Source organism: Cynocephalus volans, chromosome 2 (assembly GCF_027409185.1).
Source record: "Cynocephalus volans isolate mCynVol1 chromosome 2, mCynVol1.pri, whole genome shotgun sequence".
NCBI classification, from domain to species: Eukaryota; Metazoa; Chordata; class Mammalia; order Dermoptera; family Cynocephalidae; genus Cynocephalus; species Cynocephalus volans.
This window is the reverse complement of record NC_084461.1, coordinates 207,234,397-207,254,874: the sequence shown is the minus strand read 5'-3', so window position 1 is coordinate 207,254,874 and position 20,478 is coordinate 207,234,397. Positions and strand designations below refer to the sequence as shown.

At 57.4% G+C, this 20,478-nt stretch overlaps 2 protein-coding genes across 2 annotated transcripts in view; one reads left to right on the top strand and one right to left on the bottom strand.

Annotated features, from left to right (window-relative positions):
* Positions 1-9,568, bottom strand: part of GNAZ (G protein subunit alpha z) — a 52,136-nt gene extending 42,568 nt beyond the window's left edge. Inside the window, exon 1 of the mRNA XM_063085923.1 lies at positions 9,491-9,568. The gene's annotated coding sequence lies outside the window, so the exon portion shown is untranslated. The remainder of the gene's footprint in view (positions 1-9,490) is intronic.
* Positions 1-20,227, top strand: part of RSPH14 (radial spoke head 14 homolog) — a 74,509-nt gene extending 54,282 nt beyond the window's left edge. Inside the window, exons 4-6 of the mRNA XM_063088209.1 lie at positions 15,892-16,117; positions 18,085-18,221; positions 19,989-20,227. Of these exons, the coding sequence (XP_062944279.1) occupies positions 15,892-16,117; positions 18,085-18,221; positions 19,989-20,227 (602 nt within the window). The remainder of the gene's footprint in view (positions 1-15,891; positions 16,118-18,084; positions 18,222-19,988) is intronic.
* Positions 20,228-20,478: the final 251 nt, after the last annotated feature.

Genomic DNA, 20,478 nt, shown 5'->3' with positions numbered 1-20,478 from the left:
AAGCTCTTTGTCCAGAGAGCCAAGCAGATCACTCCATCCAATGGGTCAGATGTCCCCCTCAGGAGGCCTGCTCCCTGCCCATCCTATTTACAATTGAAAATGAACCCCCAAACTCCCACTCCATGTCTTATACCGCAGCAGTGTCCCCTCCTAACCTCACTTAAGGTATTTACTCCCCACCCCGGCCCTTGTGCTCATACACTGTAAACACCATGGGGCAGGGGCTGTTGGAGTGTTTGTTCAGTGATGAATCCCAGTGCCAACAGGACCTGGCGCTAAGCAGGTGCCAATAAATCACCCCCAGCCCCTAGAAATGACTGAGTGAGGGATGGGTCAACACAGCGCAGGGAAGGGACAGCTGCGGACTTCTGGGAAGTCCTTTGGAGAGGCCCTGGGCTTTCCGCTGGAGGGACATGGGTGGATGTGCTGCCATCTCACGCCTAGACTTGGCGGACCCTGTCACCGAATCCCTAGGCCCAGGGGCCAGGATGCCCCCTCATCTTGAAAGACTTTGGGGCTGGGCTTCTGTTGCTGCCATTGAAAGTGTGCCCCCTACCCACATATATACCTCCCTATACATACTCAGCTCCCTTAAAAGCCCTGGTCCCCCCCCTCAACCTCCCTGCTCAGCCCCAGCCTTCTTCCTGTGCCAGTGATGGGACATTCCCCAAACTCTGGTCCACCCAGAGCCGGGGCAGCAGACTGTCCTTCTGCCCCCATCCCTCGGCAGCCACAATGGCCGCACCTTCCATGCCTCTTCCATCTACTCCACACTGATGTTGGGGGCAGGAGGGAAAGCCCTAGGACAGTCACTGAGACACGATTAACACACCCGGAGACTGAGGCGAAGTGGGGGGCTGAGCCCAGCCAAGGAACTCCAGAGCTAGGGCAGGGACAGGGGCACCCATGTGGCAGGGAGGCTCCCTGGAGAAGGTGGGGTGGTGCTGGGGGGACGAGAGAGGCCCCATCAGTGCCTGTGCGCCGTCTCTGCCATGGGGCAGGGGCAGGGGTGGGAATTTGCGTGTGTGCCTGGTGTTATCATAGCGGAAATCGATGCCTGGCACCGGCCCAGTGTTTAAGGGAAATGAACAGATTTTGGCCGAGGACAAAGAGAGTTTGATTAATCAGAAATTGGATAATGGAGGCAACACTCTAATTATTTTTCTTCCCGGCATTTTATCGAGAAATATGTTTGCACAGCATATCAGAGGTAATGGAGTGGGTGAGGGGGTGTCTACATTGGAGGAAAGCCCAGCTCAGGGACAGGCCACTGTACCCATATTCACCAGTGGCGGCTGGGTGACAGGCTGGCTGGCAGGGGGTCCTGGTAGCCATTCCACTGGGCTATAAGCAGCAAGAGGTGGCACCCTGAGGCCACATAGCTGAGGCAATTAAGGCTAGAAAGGACATGCCATGCAGAGCTGGGCAGAGGGAGGGGAAGCATGAGGGTCAGGCCCTCAGTCAGCATGAAGCCCCCATCCTCGTGATGAGACTGCTCCTTCCCTGGCAGGGCCACCTCCACTCCACCCTGCCCCACCAACAGCCACCCCAGCATGGAGACCAGGTGGAGGAGGGCTAGGGCACCCCCATCCCAGGTCAAGGGGCCCCTCTCATGGGGGGTCCAGAGCCTCCTGGAAACAGGGTGAAGGCTGTAGGTGTCAAGTTCTCCAACCCTTGGTCAAAGAGCGTCTTCAAGGGCCTCTCTCACTCAGCAGCTCAGAGAGTTTTCCCATCTTCACCCCTGATGAAGCCTGGTGAGCCACTCCATGGTTGAGGTCAGACAGGACAAGTGGTCCCCTGCACAGGACACAGAGCCTGGGACTCACACACCTTGACCCCCTCCTCCCGTGCTGTCTCCACTACTGCAACAACTAGAGCTGGAACCACACCGTTTAGTACCTTGTTTCTGTTGTCATCTGCTCTCCCAATTCCAGGCAGGCTTCTTGGGTCTCCACGTCCAAACAGGACTCAGCAGTTTATACTCAGGAGGAGGCCCCTGGCCTTGCTGAGTGGTTGAGTCTCTGCCTCACTCATTCACCTGCTTATTCGTTCACTCACTCGTTCATTGTACAGAGAGAGGCTGCCATGCACCAGGCGAGGGGCTGGGCCCTGGGGCCAGTGCAGGGAGTGAGGCATCAGCCGAGAGGGAAATGCTCATTAGACTTGGGGTTCCTGCGGCGGAAGTGCAGAAGAGGAAGGCGAGTCTTCAACTAATAAGGGGTCAGGGTTGGTGTCCCTAAGGAAGGGACAGGAAAGGAGAGATGGGGATGAGTGGAAACTGCTAGGCAAGAGGAAGGGCATGCTGGGGCTGGCCCGTGGCTCACTTGGGAGAGTGTGGTGCTGATAACACCAAGGCCGCGGATTCGGATCCTATATAGGGATGGCTGGTTAGCTCACTGGCTGAGCGTGGTGCTGACAACACCAAGTCAAGGATTAAGATACCCTTACTGGTCATCTAAAAAAAAAAAAAAAAAAAAAAAAAAAAGAGGAAGAGCATGCTGATGGAGTTGGCCAATCCCTGACAAGCAGGCACACCTAAATCCTGCTTCCCATACCCGCTGCAGACATCACTAATCAACCATGACTGCTTTCCCTCTGGGCTGCAACACAGCCACTCCAGAGTTGGCACAGAAATGAAAACTACCTGCACCCTTGACCTAGCCCAGAGCTTCCAATTTAAAGACGAAGAAACTGAGGTCCAGAGATTGAAAACGATTTACCAGGGTCACCACTACAGGCAGAGCTGGGACTTCAACCCAAGCCTCGTGCCTTCCCCTGTGCTGACCTGTGAGGCTGCTCCCTGATCTTGGGGCACAGGGGCCATCTGGAAAGGTCACTCAGCCATCACCATGTTCCTTTACTACCATCAGGATCTTGGCTCACCCTCTTAGGAAAGTTTCCCACAGACACACCTCTGCATATCATGACTATGGGACTCCCCCTGCGTCACATTACTGAGGGGATGGGTGTCAGCCCGAGGCGTCTGATTCAGTGTGCGAAGCCAGACAGTCCACCTGCCTCTGGCTCAGGAGCAAATCACAGCCAGGCCTGACAGGGCCCAGCCAATGGTGTCCACCTGTGGGTGGTGTGTGTTTTGGTGGCCAAACCTAAGGCCCAAAGACACATCTCTTGGGACCCAAAAGCACAACCTTTTAAGAGTCAAGCATCAAGCTGGAGCAGCAGATCCCCAATGTGGAAAGCATGAAGCCCAGCCCCCTGCACGAACAGGGTTCAACGGTATCAATGTAGGCCCGACCAGTGGCCAGTACTCATTCCCCCTCGCCAGCGACTTCCTCAGTGCCCCCAGGGCCCACCTTTGATTCTCAGAGATGAACACAGCAAAGTCCTTGCCCTCACAGTGCTTACACTCAGATCCAGAAGCAAGATGGTAAACAAGCATGAAAATAAATAAGATAGGGAGTTGGCTATACTGTGGGAGAGCTAAGTGGAAAAACAGTGGCAGGAAGGGGCACAGGAAACATGGGGTGGGGGACATGAGGCAGTTCTAGCAGAGGGCTTAGACAGGCTTCGGGGAACACGCAGTTAGAAGATCTGGAGACCCTTTCTGTGTGTGGTCCTGCTGAGAAGTGTGAGCGAGAAGAAAGAGCAGCTGCAAGGACCAGCCGGTCACTCCAGAGAAATTCAGCCTTCAGCACCGACACACAAAGACAAGTGACTGAGCAGCCAAAGGGAAGCAATTTTAGGGCTTCCTAGGGAAGTGCAAAGATGGCCATGCTTCCATGCCATCTCCACTGTGGGTTTGACCCCAGCAGTGAGCCCTCAGTCCCCAGTTGGGAAGGAACCCTAGTGTTAGTGCAGAAGGGACCTCACAGCCAACCAACTTTAGCCCCACTTTAGAGAAAAGGAAACTGAGGCCCAAAGAGGTGAAGCATTGGCCTGAGGGCACACAGCTTCAGGAGCTGAACCCAGCACACCCATACTGCCTCTCCCAGGGGTGTGCACTGAGAATGGCAAAGGCTGGATGGAAAAGGACAGAGGCTTGCTACAGCCACCACCCCAGCCCAGAGCAGGGGCCAGAGCCAGGAGCTGCCACCAGCCGCAATGCGAGCATCCAGCACAGCAGGCCCACCTGGTCCTCCTCGACCATGCTTCCTGTGACGAACCAGGGGGAGGGAGCTGGGCTGCCCCACACTGCTGAGAAACAAGCCCTCAGGTTTCTAGACACCCTCCCTGGGGCCCAGCAAGTAGACTTGGTGGCAGCCTGGACCTGGACCCACTGAGTCACTGGAGAAAGCCAATCCACTTCTCCAGGTCTCAGTCTCTTCACCTGTAAAACTGCGGTGAAAACAGGCCCCTTCTCAGTGGCACTGGCTGTGGGGAGGATAAGGTGAGCTTCAGCCCCCTGGAAGGTACTGGCCGAGTAATCCAGAGCAGATTCCGAGTGCCCTACTTGCAAATGCCATGTACATTGGGTCCATGCTCCTCCCCTCCAACACCTTGGAGGACATTGACCTCCATCACTTACAGTGACAGGCCTCACTGATGGGTCAGGAGGGCTCAGGCCAGGCCCCATCCAGGGAACCCCATCCTGGCAGCTCTCCATCCCAGGGGCCAGGGGAGGGCCGCTCAATGGGGTGGGGTTCTCCTGGAAGGTTTGCTCTGACCACTGCCTGCACGGCCACCAGTGGCCTGGCTGAGCCCTTGGGGATGGGTGTGTTTCTTGTAGGAGGCTGCTAGGAGCACTGGGCTTGACACTGTTTGTAAGGCCACTCCCTGTACTGTGGCTTTTAACAGCATCGCTTCTTAGCACTTTTTGATGGATTCTCCAGGGACATCTCTAAAAGAGAATTATACCTTAATTTAGAAGCAAATAACTCAAAACTCTGTGATATAGCAGGTTCCTTTGGAAAAGAGACAAACTCAAGGAAGCTACTGTTGTGTGAAGCTGTGGGCCATGCTCGCCCAGGGCCTGTGACCCCTGGAGATGTGTTTCCTGCTGCCTCCTGCCTGAGGGGCCGGTGGCTGCTGGGGGTCCAGAGGCAGGGGGAAGAAGCCACAATTCGCAGCAGGCAATTCTTCACTCAGTGTGGGCCTTTGGGCTCCCTGTGTCGGGAGGCTTCAGTGAGGCTCACAGGCTGGGTCTGAGTGACCCCAGGGGTGAACATAGCCCACCTGCCTGTTCAGAAAAGGGAAGAGAAATGGAGTGGACAGAGGGCGGTGGGTGGGCCCATGGCCTCAGGCCTTCCTTCTTCGCTGGGCTACCACAGCCCCAGCACTGTCCTCGCAGCCCCCAAGACCAGGCCGGTGTCATAGGCACACACCTGGGCAGTCTCACATATTGAATGCTCTGCCCTCACTGTTTCAAAATGCTTAATAATTCTTTAACAAGGGGCACACCAATTATGTAGCCACTCCTGCCCATGTTGCTTAGTCCCTAGGCGCCCCCTGCCCGCTGCGGCATTTGGTGCAGGGGCCCCACCCTCCTGGAACGCCTTCTCTGGCCTCCTGAGGTGCCATCAGATTGGATCGTACTCCCACCTCACTCGCATCCCAATCCTCCTCAGTCTCCTTTTCTGGCGGCTCCTTCTCAACTCATGCTCCGAGCAGTAGAGGTCCTGAGGCCCAGTCCTCCTCTTCTGGTCCCACCTACCCTCGATTCCCAAGTGAGCTTGTCTGGTCCCCAACTTCTGGCACTCCTTGGTACTGAGGACTCCAGGTTGCTGCTCTCCAGCCTCACTCTCCCCTCTTGCCACCACATGTGCCGAAGCCTACCAGGGTGTCAAACCCAACTCCCGATTCCCTGCCTTTCACAGATGAGTTTTTCCAGTCTTTCTTCTCAGCCAGGGCCAGGTCTATCTTTCCACTGGCTCAGACCAAAAACCCACAGCTGTCCTTGCCTCTTCTCCATTAGCAGATCTGACCTGCTACTCCTACTGGTCTCTGGGTCTTGCCTCCACTCAGTCATCAAGTCTCTCCTCTGCTCCAGTCTTCCCATGCCTCATGGGGGCCTGTGGGGCCCTGCATGACCCCCTACCAGGTTCTAGCCACCTGGCCTTCTGGGGGGCCCCTAGCAGCTGGCCTGTGTCTGCTCAGTGCCTTTGCACCTGGTGTCCCTCTCCTGGGTGCCCTCCCCTGGCCAGCCACATGACTCGCCCATTGCTTCTCCACGGAACTGCACCAATACTCCCAAAGAGGTGTCCTCCACCTTCTGCTTTAGTTTTCTCCATGGCACGACACTCATCCTACCTGGTAATCAGTTACATGTGTGTCAGCCACTGCCAGTCTGATGTGAGCACCATGAGTGGAGGCCACGTCCCTGCTGTACCCCTGTACCTGGCACAGCGCCTGGCACTCGGCAGGCACTGGTAAATACTAGCTGAACGAATTAATGAGCGAATTGTGTGAAGTTTCACTCCTCAGGCTCCATACGGAAGGCTGATGTCTCCTCCCACGTGCTCCAGGATCTGTCAGATGGTCCCTGTGAGTTAGTCTCTGTTGGTTTACTCCTATGAAGCACCTCCCCTGCCAGTGTGGACACGTGGAAAGGGACACACACACACAGGGATGGCTGGTGCAGGGACTGGGCAGGCACTCTTAGCTCTGTTTACAGGGGAGGACAAGGAGGCTCAGGATAGGGCTGGACGAGGGGGTGGTAGGGCCAGGCCTGACCCCAGGTCTTCTGATGCCTAGACTGGAGTTCAGGGGCACAAGTCTGGGTGTCCCCAGGCCCCTCCCCAGTCTGCACAAGCTGCGGTGTGGCCTCCATTTAGGGCTCCTGCCTGGTGCTGACCCTTGGTGTCTGCCCCAAGGCCTGTCCATTTCCATTCATGCTCCTTCCAACAAGCACAGTGCTTGTAGGCCACCCCTGGAGGCCCAGTTACCCCAGGTTTCCTTCCTGGGTGCTTCAGGAGAGCAGCATGCTAATCTGCCTCCTCCAGACTTCCCATGGGCCTGCCAAGGTCAGCGGCAGCGAGAACACCCACAGCTGCACATCTTTAGTCTTCTGAGGCCAGTTTGGCCAGCACAGGGCTACCCTGTCCTTGCCTCCAGGGGAGGAAGCGGCACACAGTGTCATCCGTGTTTACACGAGACAACGAAGTGGCTAGGTGGAGGCCACACCCTGAGTTCAAGGCCAGCCTTCCCACTATTCGGCATTTCTTCTGAAGGGAGGTCCTCTGTCCCACCGGCCTCTCTGCAGGGCCCTGGGCAGCCTTGTTAAGTCTGTCCACTTATGCGGAAGTCCCTGAAATTGCCCCAGAAGCTCCTGAGGTCCAGACAGAGGCACTTTTCCTCGTAGGACTCCAGGAAACAGAAGGGCTAAGAGGCTGGGGACAGAGGGAGGACTCCATTCCGTGTCCCAAACCCAGAGTCCCATGGCAGGGCAATGCAAAAGGCACAGAGTGAAGCAGCTCCATTCCGCTTGGCACAGACCGCACACCCCGTGAGGGCAGGCAGGCCCTGTTCTTGCTGCAGCAATCTGGCCTCAGCCAAAGCCCACTGTGTGTGGGGGTGGGGGGTGGGGGAAGGACTACAAAGATGAGTAACAAACAGCCCCAGGAGCGAATGAGCAGATCTAGAGCAGAAGGTGACACTGGCCTTCTGAGGGGAAAGAACCATGTCTTATTCACCTTCTGTCTCAGAAATTCAGTGTCTGTTAGAAGAACACACAGGAAGAACTTTAAACCACATGCCAGTGTCTGTCATCCCTGGAGAATGAGGCACGCTGAAGGCACACCACTTCATCTAGGCATGGTCGGGCCCTCTGCAGCCCCCATCTGCCCCTAGATGGACACTCCCAGGCCTCCATGGTTACTGCTCTCAAACATCCATGGCCCAAAGGCACAGAGTCACCAGCTAAGCACTGTCCCAGAAACAGGCAGCTCCATGCCAGGCAGCTAAAAAGGGGGCCAGGTGGTTGGTTACCCAGTGCCCTGGCCCTGCCTAAGGGACAAAGTGCCTGGAGAGGCAGCCCCACGCTGCAAGGAGCCCTCCCTGGTCTTTAAAGCTCCTCCCCATGCCCACTCCAGCTCAAAGGATCACAGAACCACTCCCCTTTTACAGACAAGGAGGTCGCCACACCTAACAAGCAAGGGGTCGTTCAACTTCCCCAGCTCCCTCAGCACCCCCTGCAGCCCTTACCTGCCTTTCCTGCCATACCTCCTACTCCTTCCCAAGCACACCCCTGCTCCCACCACCCAACTGCCTAAGTGCCTCACTGTACCTCCATCCTCTACCCTCTGCCTGCAACGCCCACCCTAACTGTTCCCATGTCCTTCAAGCTCCAGTTCAAATGCCATGCTACCCACAGGACTGTCTAATTTGAGCCCGGGGCACCTCTCTGAGGTCCCTTCAGAGGCCCCCCGCACTCACACTTGGGCTGGGTTATCTGAGCAGAGACGTTTCTCCCCTCTGGGGTGGTGAGTCAGTCCTGGGAGGGCAGGCCCAGTTCACTCCCACCCAGTCTACCCCAGCGTCAGGCCCTGGGGGAGCAAGTGCTCAGTAAATATTTGCTTAATTGAATTTGGCCAAGGAGCCTCCCCCAGACTGGGGCAAGGGCAGCGGGACTCGATCCCCAAGACAGAGAAATCACTTGGGCAGAAGGAGCTGGTCAGGAGCTCAGCTGTCTCCCCAAGCCAGGCAGACATCGTACCAGGCAAATCTCTCCACCCAGCGACACAGACTCCAGGGAACCCTGGTCTCGCCTGGCACCGCCTTCCCATCCTCTTTTCTCTGTAACAGGAGACCCAATTCTTGGCCTAGGCGGATCCCTGCCATCATCCTCCAGAAAGGCTCAGCACCGCCCGAAAGGCAGAGCCCCCTCGGATCGCCCGCAGGATGCCGAGCCCCAGCCCTAAGGCCCTCACACCCCTCCCCCCCAACACCCCCCACCGCCTTTTAAGGGAAAAAAACATCGAGCAGGGAACATATTACAATCGCAGGGGGTCGATACTCTTCTCTTGCTCTAAATGCCTCCAAAGAACCTGCTCGCTGCAAAAGCAATGACCGGGAACTGGGAGTCGTCTGTCCCCGGGCCCAGGCCTCCGGGGCCGTCTCCTCCGTTTCAACTAAGGCCAGGCGTCGGCGCTCCGGACGCCCGGGGTCGCCCCCTCTCCGTTCCCCCGAGAGAGACCCCGCCTCAACGCCGCTGCCGCAGGTCGCTCGGCTCGGGTTCCGCACCAGCGGCTGCTCGGTGGCGCCCGGCGGCCCCCGGCGGCCCCGCGCGGCATCCCCGGCGCCCCTTTCCCGCACTCCCGGGCCCGCAGCTATCCCCTTCCGCGGGCTCGGCGGTGCCTCCCTTCCCGGCACCTGCCGGGCCCTCGCCCACCTCTGCCCACCTCGCAGGCACCCCCGCCCTCGCTGCCCCCACCCCGGCCGGGCATCACTGACGCTGCGCTCGGGCGACGGCCGCCCGGGCGAATTCCGAGCACAAAGGCCCGGCCGGGGTAACTGGTGGGGTGGACGCCCGGACCGCGCCCCCGACCCCCGAGGCTCAGGCGCGCGTGCCCCGGCCACGGGTTCTCTCACTCACCTCCGGGCCGCGGCACCGTGCATCTGCCAAGCTGCTCCGGGCGGGGCGGCGAGCGCGAGGCCGCGGCGCCCTCGTTCCGCACGACGCGGGCGGCGGCGCCCGCGCGGGGACGTGACCGGACCGCGGGCGGCGCACACGCTCCGGCCGGCCTGGCTCCCTCCGCCCGCCCTCCCGCGCCGCCCGCCGCCCGCCCGCGGGTCCGCCCGCCCCGCGCCGCGCCGCCGCCGGCAGGGGGCGGAGCCGCGAGAGCAGCCCGTTGCCAGGCCAACCGCTGGCGGGGGGTGCCGCGCGCCCGCTGGGCACCACGCGCTGGGCGCCGCTGCCCCTCCAAGAACGCCAGCTCGCCGCCTATTGGGCACGCGAGGCTGACGGACGCGACAGTGGCCCAGTGATGACGAACAGAGGCGGGGCCGTGGCTCCGCGCGCGCCGCAGTCCCGCACGCGCCGTCCGTGCCGCCGTTCCCGCGACTGCGCTGCGCCTAGGCCCGGGCGCCCACCCAGCAGGAGTCAGCGGCGGATGGTCCCGCCCCCTCCACCACGGCCGGACCCGCGCTCGTCTCCTCCCGATCCGGATTCGAACCCAGCTAGGCCCCTTCTGGGCTCTGCGACCTTGCCCAACCGACTGACCTCTCTTACCCCTTCTGTTTACAAAGTAGAGCTAATGGCACCTGTTTCCCTGGATGGTCGCGACAGTTCGCTAGAACATGTGAAAGGCCTATAGAAACCCTAGAGGTTTACACCGGTGGGCAGCGATAGGAGGTGGCTTCTCTACTGTCTCCCCGCGCCCCAGTGTGTAGGGGCTTTTAGGAGTCCCTGGCAATCCTGGCCCACGGAGAGGTTACCATGCAAGGGAGGAGAGGGAGAAGGACCCAGAAATTGTCCCCCAGCCCAGAGAAGCAGGAGGGAGTCAGCTCAGTTAAGGCCAGGCTCCTTTGGCGCCTTTGGGAAGCTCATAGAAGGCATCAGACCTTCGGCAAGACGAGCGTGAGGACGGGCTGTGAAATTCTGCTTTAAGTTTTAGGGGGAGCCCCTCACTTTTATTCTTAAAGAACTCAGGCTGGAGGGCCAAGACATAATGCTGGTCTCTGCCTTTTCCATCATTGTAACCTGAAGCTTTGTGCATCCTAGAGCATCTCTAGTAAAATGCAGACGCACTTCCAGCCAACACCTACTTTATCACTTTACACCTTCGTGGTCAAGTTAAGTGGATCACCCATTCCTTGAGCAGAAGCACCGGAATTGACCGGCAGCAGAGGTCGATGGGGTGGTGGCCCCTGCCTAGGTTTGTGGTTGGAAGGCAGGGGTGTGGGTCTGGCTCTGCCAGCTGGACGCTGTGGCATCTAAATGACATCCTAGGAACTCCTTAGGAATGTTTCCTTTGCTGTGGAATGGAGACCATTGCACTACATACCCCAGGGTTGCAGCCCACCTGTGAAGATGCTGCCTAAACTGTCAGGGTCAGGACAGATATTGGTTATGGGCATTGCTGAGGCAAACAGACCTGGCGCAGTGCTCACTGGAGGTGGCCAATGAGGATGAAAAGAATTTGGCTGACAGTTGAGGGGCTACTCTGTGTGCATGCCCCTCATGCCACCAGTCTGCATCAGGCAGGCCTCTGCCCAGGAGGACTGCACAGAGACCAGTAGCTGTGCTACCAGGCTGAGCCTGTTTCCTCTTCTGTCAAAAGGGGTCACTAATAGTCTTCCCTCAGAGGGTAATTTTGAGGGTTAGTGTATATAGGAAATGTATGTTGGCACATATTCAGAGATGGGCAGAGGCAGTTTCTACCACAGGACCAAGGTTGAGCTGTTTGCAGGGGCAAACCCAGATGGAGGAGTGGGATGACTCTACAGCAGTCCAGGCTTGAGAGTAGAAGCCAGACCTTGGAGGTGTACCTTGGGGGTGGCTGCCACCTCCCTGACCTGATGCTGGGGACCAACTCAAAGTGAGGTGGGCATCTCACCTGGTATCAAACTAGTGAGTGTATTCATACAGCAATCATCTACCACCTGCCTCCTCCCTGCTGGGCATAGTTCTAGGATTTAGACTTGGCCCCTTCCTGGTAGACCCTCTGGTGCAGGGCAGGGGCAGAAAGCAGAACAATAATCCACCATTACAGTTGTGTGAGGCTCTCGGAGCAGACCTGCTGGGGCTCTGGGTGCATCTGGCAGGGGGAGCACTGGGCACTCTGCCAGCTTCCTAAAGGAAGAGATGTTTGGGCTGCTGAGGCTGCCACAGGAGCGGAAGCGGCCAGAGGTGTGGGTGGAAGAGAAGTGAGTTCCAAGGTGTGGAGGGCCCTGGGCCTGAAGGAGCATGAGGCCTGGGAAGAACCCAGAAAAGACTAGTGTAGCTGGAGCCAGAGAGCGTGCAAGGATACTGGGAACAGTCGTGCCAGGCTGGTGCCCTTGATTAGGATTGGAGGTCTTGGCCTAAGAACTAGCGGAGAATTTTAAGATTAGCCTTTTAAATTTGAGGAAATGGCAAATTTTTGTTTCATATTTATGCATAGTAGGCATACCCCTTAGACAATGTGAGTTGTCCTACTGGGCATAATCAAACAATATCAACTAGTCAGTCCAGAGAAAATAAGAAAGAGCAGAGAAATCAGTCCATGAGTCCAAGTTCAGCGCAGGGCCTGCTGCAGCCGTGGGATTACAGGGAGACAATGTGTCAGGAGAGGGTGATGGGGCTGGGCATGCTGGCCCAGGGAGAAGGGAAGTGGGCAGTGGGCGAGGACCAAGGAGGGAGCTGTTGTGAGAGAAGCACTAGAGGAAGGGATGGCACTTGCCCAAAAGATAGAGGAGCAGTTGGAGAGGCTGCCAGGAACCAGGGAGTGGAGGGTCCTAGAGCCGTGGGAAGAGAGTGTCTCCAGAAGGAAGAAGCAGTTAGCTGTGTCGTGATACTGGGAGGTGGAGTATGCTGAGAACAGAGAAGGATCCCCGTGAGCAAAGGCCAGCACAGGTAGACATCAGTGTGTAAGGAGTTCAGGGCATGGGGCCACACAAAGCTAATGCTGGACTGGTGGGTCACAGTGAGGCACGGTGAGCCCAGGGTGCCAGGTGTGGATGTGCAGTCCTTAGGGTGGGGGGGGGGATGGGGCTGGGGCCAGAACCTGGGCCAGCCCTCTGTCCTGAGTCCTCACTGGCCAGGAGAACAGGACTCGGAGACAACAGCCGGGGCTCTGCAATAGAGAGAGGAAGGGGGCTCTGGGGACTGAGCCCACCTGGCACCTCCCCAACTCATCAGGGACAGCTGGCTGAGGGGTGGCCCCTTGAGATGGTGTTAAGCCCTCCCTCAGGAAATGACCAAACCTCAACCGCAGGTGGCTATATGCCATGGGCGTCTGTGACCCTTCAATCCGAGTGGATCTTTCTGGCTTATCAACCACCGAACCCTTCCTGGCCCCTAGACACCAGCCAGGCCAGATTGGGGTCCCTCCCCCAGGAAGTCTTTGTCCCTCTGACAGTCTGGACTCTCCTCCACCTCTACGAGGCGCAGCAGCCCCGCTACCTCTCTTTCTGCACTTCCCAAGCCCCTAGGACCCTGGAATTCTTCCTTTATGCGGGTGTCAACCTGTTCTATAACGACCTGTCCCTGGCCGACTCCTCCACTCATCATCTTCCCACTTCCTGAGGGAGGTGGTGGTGCTGGTGTCTGGCTTGTCTCTGGACCACTGACAGCCCAGGGCCTGGCCTGTGCAGATGCCACCCCGTCTTGGCTGGGTCTTCTCTGTGTCCCACCCATCCTGCCCTCCAGCCTTCAGTGACCTTCAGGCTATGGCCCAGCTGGGTGGGTGTCTCCAGTTTGTTTCCTTGGGGTCTGTGTGCCCCACTCCCACTTGAACAAGCCATCACAGATCTGGGTTAGTTATAAATAGCCAGGCCCGCGACTCTCCTTTTAGCTAAAAAGAAGCAAAGTGAACGAGCAGAAAGGCGCACCCGGCACGCGTTTTATTTTTAATCTTCTCCCTCTGTCTCAAAACGAACCCAGGTCCTAGTTTTGAGCATTTCTAGGAGCAGAGGCTACAAGACAAATGCTTGAGAAACAAAACCTGAGGAGCTGAGGATGCTGGCTTTGCCCCCGTCTGCTGTGTGATCTCGGGCATTTGAGTTGCCTCTCTGGGCATGGTTTCCTCACATACTGGAGGGTGATCACTTCTAGTATTCTGACTTTTCTGACCTCAACTCCTTCCCTCTGTCCTTCCCCCAGCCTATGCCTGTTCCAACTCAGGCAGCAGCTCCCAGCAGCTCCAGCAGTGACACCCGTCCCTGGGATTGCCTGGGAAGCTCAGATCCAGGTGCAAGTGAGGCCACAATCAAGCCCCTATTTGACGGTTCACAACTTTCCCAACCCCAGGCTTTTGCTCTGGAGTTCCCTAGCCTGGAACCTTGTCCCTCCATCTGCCAGCAAAATCCTTGGAAGGTCAAGTTGTCACCTCCCCACTGTGACCTGGGGAGGGGAGGTCTAGGTCATGGCTGAGTGGGACCCATGGGAGCAGGTAGCCAGTGCCTGAGCAGGGAGCAGAGCAGGAGCCGGAGGCCAGGTGTTCGCCTGGCCAAAGGGGAGTTGTGAGGGAGAGAGAGGTTCAGGCCACAAGGAGAGGCAGGCTGGAGGTCCACTGACAGGTGCTCTGCAGGGCTTGGAGTGTGTAGGTTTTGTCTTTGTATCCTACTTCTCCCCACTCCCCCGGCAGGCCCTTGCTCGTAGCCAGGACTCAGTGTTGGTGGAATTCAGACTCTAGCTGCCCTAGACCCAGATGTTCTGGGCACATAGTGACAGTCCCTTACATGGATTTGGAAATCTGTAGAACATGGAACATGTTCCTACCCATGACTCCACTGGTATTGTACAGCCCCCAGCCAGGTGGGCTCATTTCAGTGATGAGGAAACCAAGCTCAGAGAAGTTAAGTAACTTGTCCAAGGTCACATAGCTGGGACAGGAGTCAAACCTAGGCTTTAAGAGTCAAACCCAGGCTTTATTTGAAATCCATATGTACTAAATCTTAAAAAGCCCAATACAGTTGAGGCAACAGGAAACTGCTTTTCCTGTGTCAAGAGTGCCCTGAGAACAAATGATAGAGCTAGCTGCTCCACCCCGATACCCCAGTGAGAAGCTGGCGAGGGGCACTGGGAGCCACTGGACACCAGGTGGCATGCGGGGGGGCCGTGCAGTAAGAGCTGCTGAGTGGCCTGCCCTGCCTCTCCACCCCATTCACCCTGGGCACCTGCCATTTAATGTCCTCAGGGAGTGAGGGAGGAAGGCTGGGGTGATGTCTTCAAAGAGGAAATCCCTGGTGCTAATTGGCACTCAGAGACCTTTAGGCTAATTAACCTGTTTATTTGTCTCTATAGAGTAAATTAGAGGGTTTAGCTGGGGAGGGCAGAAGAGACAGTTTGCTGGTGGCCACCTCCCTGGGGGCTATAGATGGCTTCGCAGTGGGCAGCGTGGGCTGCTGGGGAGGCCGGGAGAGGGCCGGCTGCAGGGCAGTAATGACAGAAGTGATGACAGAAGGGCCCATGCCCCGTGGGCCATGGGTAAGAGCCGCCCTCCCCAGGCGCTTTGCTCCCTTTCCCTGTGCTCGATTTGGGTGGCTGCTTCGCGTGTCATCCCGGGTCCCTTAGGATGCTGCTGGTGCTGGATTCTGAGTTCTTCTCCAGGCAGCCACACACAGACATTCCCCAGGAGGCAGGGGTGGGAGGGAGCTGGAAGGAGCGAGGTGGGACCGGTCTATGGGGGAGTCTTGCCTCATTGTGCTTTTCCCAGTACCTGCACCCCAGCTGTGTGATGTGGACGCCCCCTTCCTTTCTGCAGGGCCACAGGTCCATCAAGACCCCTTGGCCAGAGCCTATGGATTCCTGTCACCTTTAGTTGGGGGGACAGCTCTTTTTGGTGTATAAGACATTGGGCTTGCATTCTAGGTCTTCTGCCTCAGACTTGACTCCAAGCTTTCTTCCATGGCCAATCAGACCAGTCTGGGGTCTCCAGGAGCTTTGAAATGTTTTGGGTAGTAAGAGGGGGCTTGACTAGCTCCCCACCACTCTGGGGCAGAGTAGGGAAGACAGGAGGGTCTTCTCATGTGCCTGGGCCCTGCGGGGGAGGGCTGCTGGGCTCTCTTGGCAGGAGGGTGGGGCAGGCTGCTGCTTCTCAGGCTGCTGTGCACTAACTACTCATGTCTGATGCCCCCTGAGGCATAGGCGACTGAAGGCTGGCACTTTTTGGGTCCTAATCTCTCAGCCCCTACCCTAGCTCCTGAATGGCTGTCACTCGCTGCCTCCTGCTGGCTGCCAGGCTCTTGTCAAATGCACCCACAGGCTCTGCAGGACCCTCCCTTCCCCCTGCAGGCCAACCAGCAGGGTGGGGGGATGGCCAGCCTGCCCTCAGTGCCTTTCCGTTCCTGCAGGGGCCCAGGGCATTGTAAACAACAGCCTGATCCCCTCGCTGGTGTGGAAGCTGCAGAGGGAGGAGGAGAATATACAGGAGCTCATTCTGGACACACTGGCCCCCTGCCTGCAGGAGGATGCCACTGAAGCACTGAGCAGCCATGCGGTGCCCTTCCTAAAGCAGAAGCTGCTCAGCACCAACCAGAACATCCGCAGCAAGGCTGCCCACGCACTTATCGCCATCAGGTGAGGCTTGACCTGGGCTGACGGAGCAACCACCCCCTTGGGTTTCTGCCCAGGCCCAGAGAAAGCAACCAAGCTGCTGCTGCCCCAGTGGTGGGGCTGCCACCCAGCCAGACTGGCCCAGTGCTCGAGGGCATCCCCTGGGCTTGCTTCCCCTCAGCTGCTTGTGCCCTGGGGGGAGGAGGAGACTGGGACAGAAGAGGACCTTCTCTGCTAGGGCAACCACTGTCCCGCTTGCCTGAGAGTGTCCTGTATCCCAGGAAACCCCCCTCACTGTGAGGAAGGCAAGCACAGAACCACTGCTGATAACAGTGATGCCCAGTGGTCCCTAACTGCTGACCATGTGTCAGGTGTTGTCTACCAACTTCACCTGTAGACAACCTTCCAAAGGTGATGTCTCCCTTGGCACAGGTGTCCATTCACTTGCCCAAGGTCACATAGGATCACAGTCTAAGTCCTGGCCTGGAAACTGAGGAAGCATGAAGTGTCAGAGCTGGGAGGGGGAGGGCAGTGCACATTCCCACACAGGGCCTCTGGTCCTGAGGATGGGCCAGTCACCACCCCCAGAGTTGCTGCCTTGGCTGTGGCCACATCCCCTCAGTCAGGGCCCCTCTTGCCTTCCCTAAGTCCTGGCTTTCCTTCATCTGGGTTTCTTGCTAGAGTCCCATATTTCTGTAAGTGTGGCCCCTGACCCAGACCCTTGGGAGGCTTGTTAAAATGCAGATTCCCAGGCCCCAGCCCAGATCCATTATCCTTCAGATTTTTGCTCAGAGTTCCTCTTCCAATGAGGCTTCCCAGGCTGCTCCCCCAACCTCCCCTTGCCTTCTCCACCCTACCTGTGCTCATCGCTGGCCCTGCTGTTTTGTGTGTCTCCCACAAGGTGAGCTCCTTGGTGACAGGGCTTTGCTCTGTTAGCTGCTTTAGACCAAGGGTTCTCAACTGGGAAGATCTGCTTCCCTCTACCTAACCCCACCCCCCAACTCTGTTGAGAATTACCTGGCCCAAAATGTCAACAGTGCTGAGGTGGAAAAACCCTGCTCTTGCCTCGGTGTCTGGACCAGGGCCTGCCATGTGCTGGGTGCTCAGTCCACACTAGCTGTATGAATGAATCCAGGGAATCCCTGTAGGTGGGTCCCAGGACTCTGCATCTTTGATCAAGTGCCTCCGGATTGAGGCCCACTGCCCTGAAAGCTCAGCAGCCTCACACTGTCATAGCTAGTGGCTGGTCAACTCTGTTTTCCAAACTGTGTTCCCATGGAACCTGTGTCTTTGAGGTGTTATTAGAGTTCTACAAAAATGTGGGTCTGAGGATGGCTAAGTTTGGGAAACGTTGGTTTAACTAAGTGACATGGGGGTCTTTGCTGTAGGACAAACATATACTGTTATGCTTCTGTGGGGCCCGTGGGCAGTATTTCTGGCCCAGGGAGCCCTTTTTTGGGAGATCTTAACCCTTGACTTGGTGTTGTTAGCACCAGGCTCTCCCAAGTGAGCCACGGGCTGGCCCTTGGCCTTTTCACAGTTGGGAAACTCTTGGGGAGTCCAGCACCCTCATTTTCACAGCTTCATACAATGCCGGATTGAAAAGTGACCTAAAGTCACCTCGTCTAAGTCCCCACCTGCAGTTGTCCAGTGCCCAGACCTCTGACTCTTAGGTGGAGTCAAATGGGTCTCCCTGTGGTTTATACCCCTGGGTCCTGCTCCTCCCCATTTTGTGGTCAGGGAAAATGTGACTCATTTTTTCTTTGCATGACGGCCTAGGGCAAGGCTGTGACCCCCCTGGGCCCTCGTCTCGCCTTCATTGGCAGCAGGCTGTGCTCACACCAGTGGTGCTCTGCACCCTCAGGCCAGGCCATGGCCAGACCTGGACCCTAAGTCCTTTCCCTTTGTGTTTCCCTGGGGCAGTCCTGGGCCTTGCTCGTCTCCTCCCCCCATTCCCCAGCAGAGCCCCCAGCTATCCTCTCTCTGCCCAGCATCCCCTTGGAGGGCAAGAACCAGGTGTGGCAGCATGACGTCATCCCCATCCTGGTGCATCTGCTGAAGGACAAGGAGGAGGAGGTGCAAGCCAACGCTGCTGGGGCGCTGATGTATGCCACAGTGACCACTGAAGGTGAGGTGGGGGTGGCCACCCTGGGACTCCCTGCCAGCTGGGCATGTCTAGGTGGGCAGAGGGAGTGAGCCTCCCAGCCTTCCAGCACCCATAGTGAGCTTTCCAAAACTCATCCTTCTTGTGCTCAGAGGCCAGGTATTGCTCCCTGATGCCCCACACTGCCAAAATCTGCTTCTTGGCCTGTTGCTGAAGTCCTTTCAGGGTTTGGTCCGAGGCTCAGCTCTCTCTCTTACTGGGCACAGTGGGTCATCCGTGGCCCATCACCAGTCACTTGTATTAGGACCTCTGTCCCTTCACACCAGGCTGTTCCCTGGGCCTGGAATTCTGCCTCTGATCCAGGCCCATTGTGAGCCATGATTCTGGGACTGATTACTTTGCCATTCATGATTCTGTTATCCTGAGGTCTAAGAAAACCCTGGAGCCCTTGACTCTATGGTGTTTCTTGATTTTGACTACTTTTCTCAAATTGGGGGAGACAGCAAATAAGAATATTATGGCTTATGTCTCCCCAACCCCCTACCCCAGCACTCCCAGCCAGTCAGGCTTCCAAGCTAAGTCCCCCAACTCTGGGCTATTGGAAGAAACCTGGGCCTGTTTCCACACCTGGCAGGCTGGGTGTGGTGCCCTCCACCCACCTCTAAAAGCTGTCTGACTTCCCCACCCCCACTGGCCCGCAATTACCTGCACCAGCCCCATGCCCTGTGTTTCCTTTGTGTTCCATGGAGGACTGTCTGGGCCTCAGATCCACAATCAGTATGCTGCAAGGCCTCCCAAAGACAGATCCTCCCAGCCACTCCCCACTGGACTCTTATGGTGGAATCTGAGACACAGACAGGGGGAGAGGTTGGGGCCTTTTCAGAGTCCACAGCCCCCTTTTGATTGTGTAGTCAGGATGCCAACTGTATGGGGGGCAGGGGATCCCCCTGTGTGTTTATCTTGGGGCATCCTCAGTGCAGTGTCTTTCTCAGCTCAGGCTTCCTGTGGGAACACTTGGAGGCTCACTGGGGGCCCAGGCAATGGGCAGACACAAGAGGCCGGAACCCAGGGATGTGAGACCACTTATTCCTGAGCTGCCACTCTAGAGAAGAGTCCCTGAGCCTCTGCCATGTGCCAGGCCCTGTGCTGGAGGGTGGGGACACAGAGGTCTTGGCCTCAGGTATCTACAGTCAGTAGGAGAGGCAGTGATGAGTGACATGGAGGAGAAGCACAGCATGCGGTGGGGCACCCAATGGTCCAAAGAACAATGAGAGTTAGCAGGGCAGAGGCTAAGTGGTCCTGGCAGCAAGGGGTGAGTTCACTAAGCCCTGCAGGAGGATCCGTGAGGACAATGGGAAGGGGCTGCAAAGGGTTAAGGAGGGCATCTCCTTTACGCATTAATGTCTGCGTTCCACCAGACTGGAAGTGCTGTGAGGGCGCGAACCATGTGCAGAATAGGTGCTCAAGAAATATTTGCCACATAAACGAACGATTGGATTTATACTTTAAAAAGACCATTTATGTTGCCTTATGAGGACTGGACTGGGACGGGAACAAGAGTGGATGGGGAGAAGCCAGTTGGGGGCTAGAAGGGCAGGAGACCAGGGACCTGGCCCAGGCTCGTCTCAGCAGAAGGGTACAAGAGAGGTGGGGGTGAGCGAGGGAGCCTGGGTCCAGGGTGGCACCTCACCTTGAGATTGCACAGACAGGAGGGTGGGGGGTGAGAGGAGGTGAGGAGAGGGTCCCTGGGGCAGCAGGCCATTAGGAACGCCTGTTGTTGCTGGCCTGCAGGGAAGTATGCAGCGCTTGACGCAGAAGCCATCCAACCACTCCTGCAGCTGCTGTGCTCGCCCATGAAAAAGGTGCGCCTGAATGCTACCAAGGCCCTCACTATGCTGGCTGAGGCCCCCGAGGGCCGCAAGTTACTACAGGCCCATGTGCCAGTCTTCCGTGTCCTTAAGGAGGAGTCCAATGAGGTTGTACAGCGGGCGGCCCAGATTGCCATCCAAGTCATTGAATGGAAACCCTGAGCTCCTCATTTGGCCAGACGTGATAAGCCACTCCATGCCGGAATAAATGGGCTCAATCTCTTTAACTTGTGTCCAAATGGCACTTTGTGTTCCTGGGGCATGGTCACATCTCTCTTTCCTGCCACGGGGGAGACACCAGGCCCAGAAGGACTGGGTCCCAGGTGGCACAGTCCGAACTCAGGACCAGGGATAGGTGGGAGGTGGCCTTGGGAGCTTTGCTCTCTTCTGGGGCCAAAAATCCCCTCAGAAGG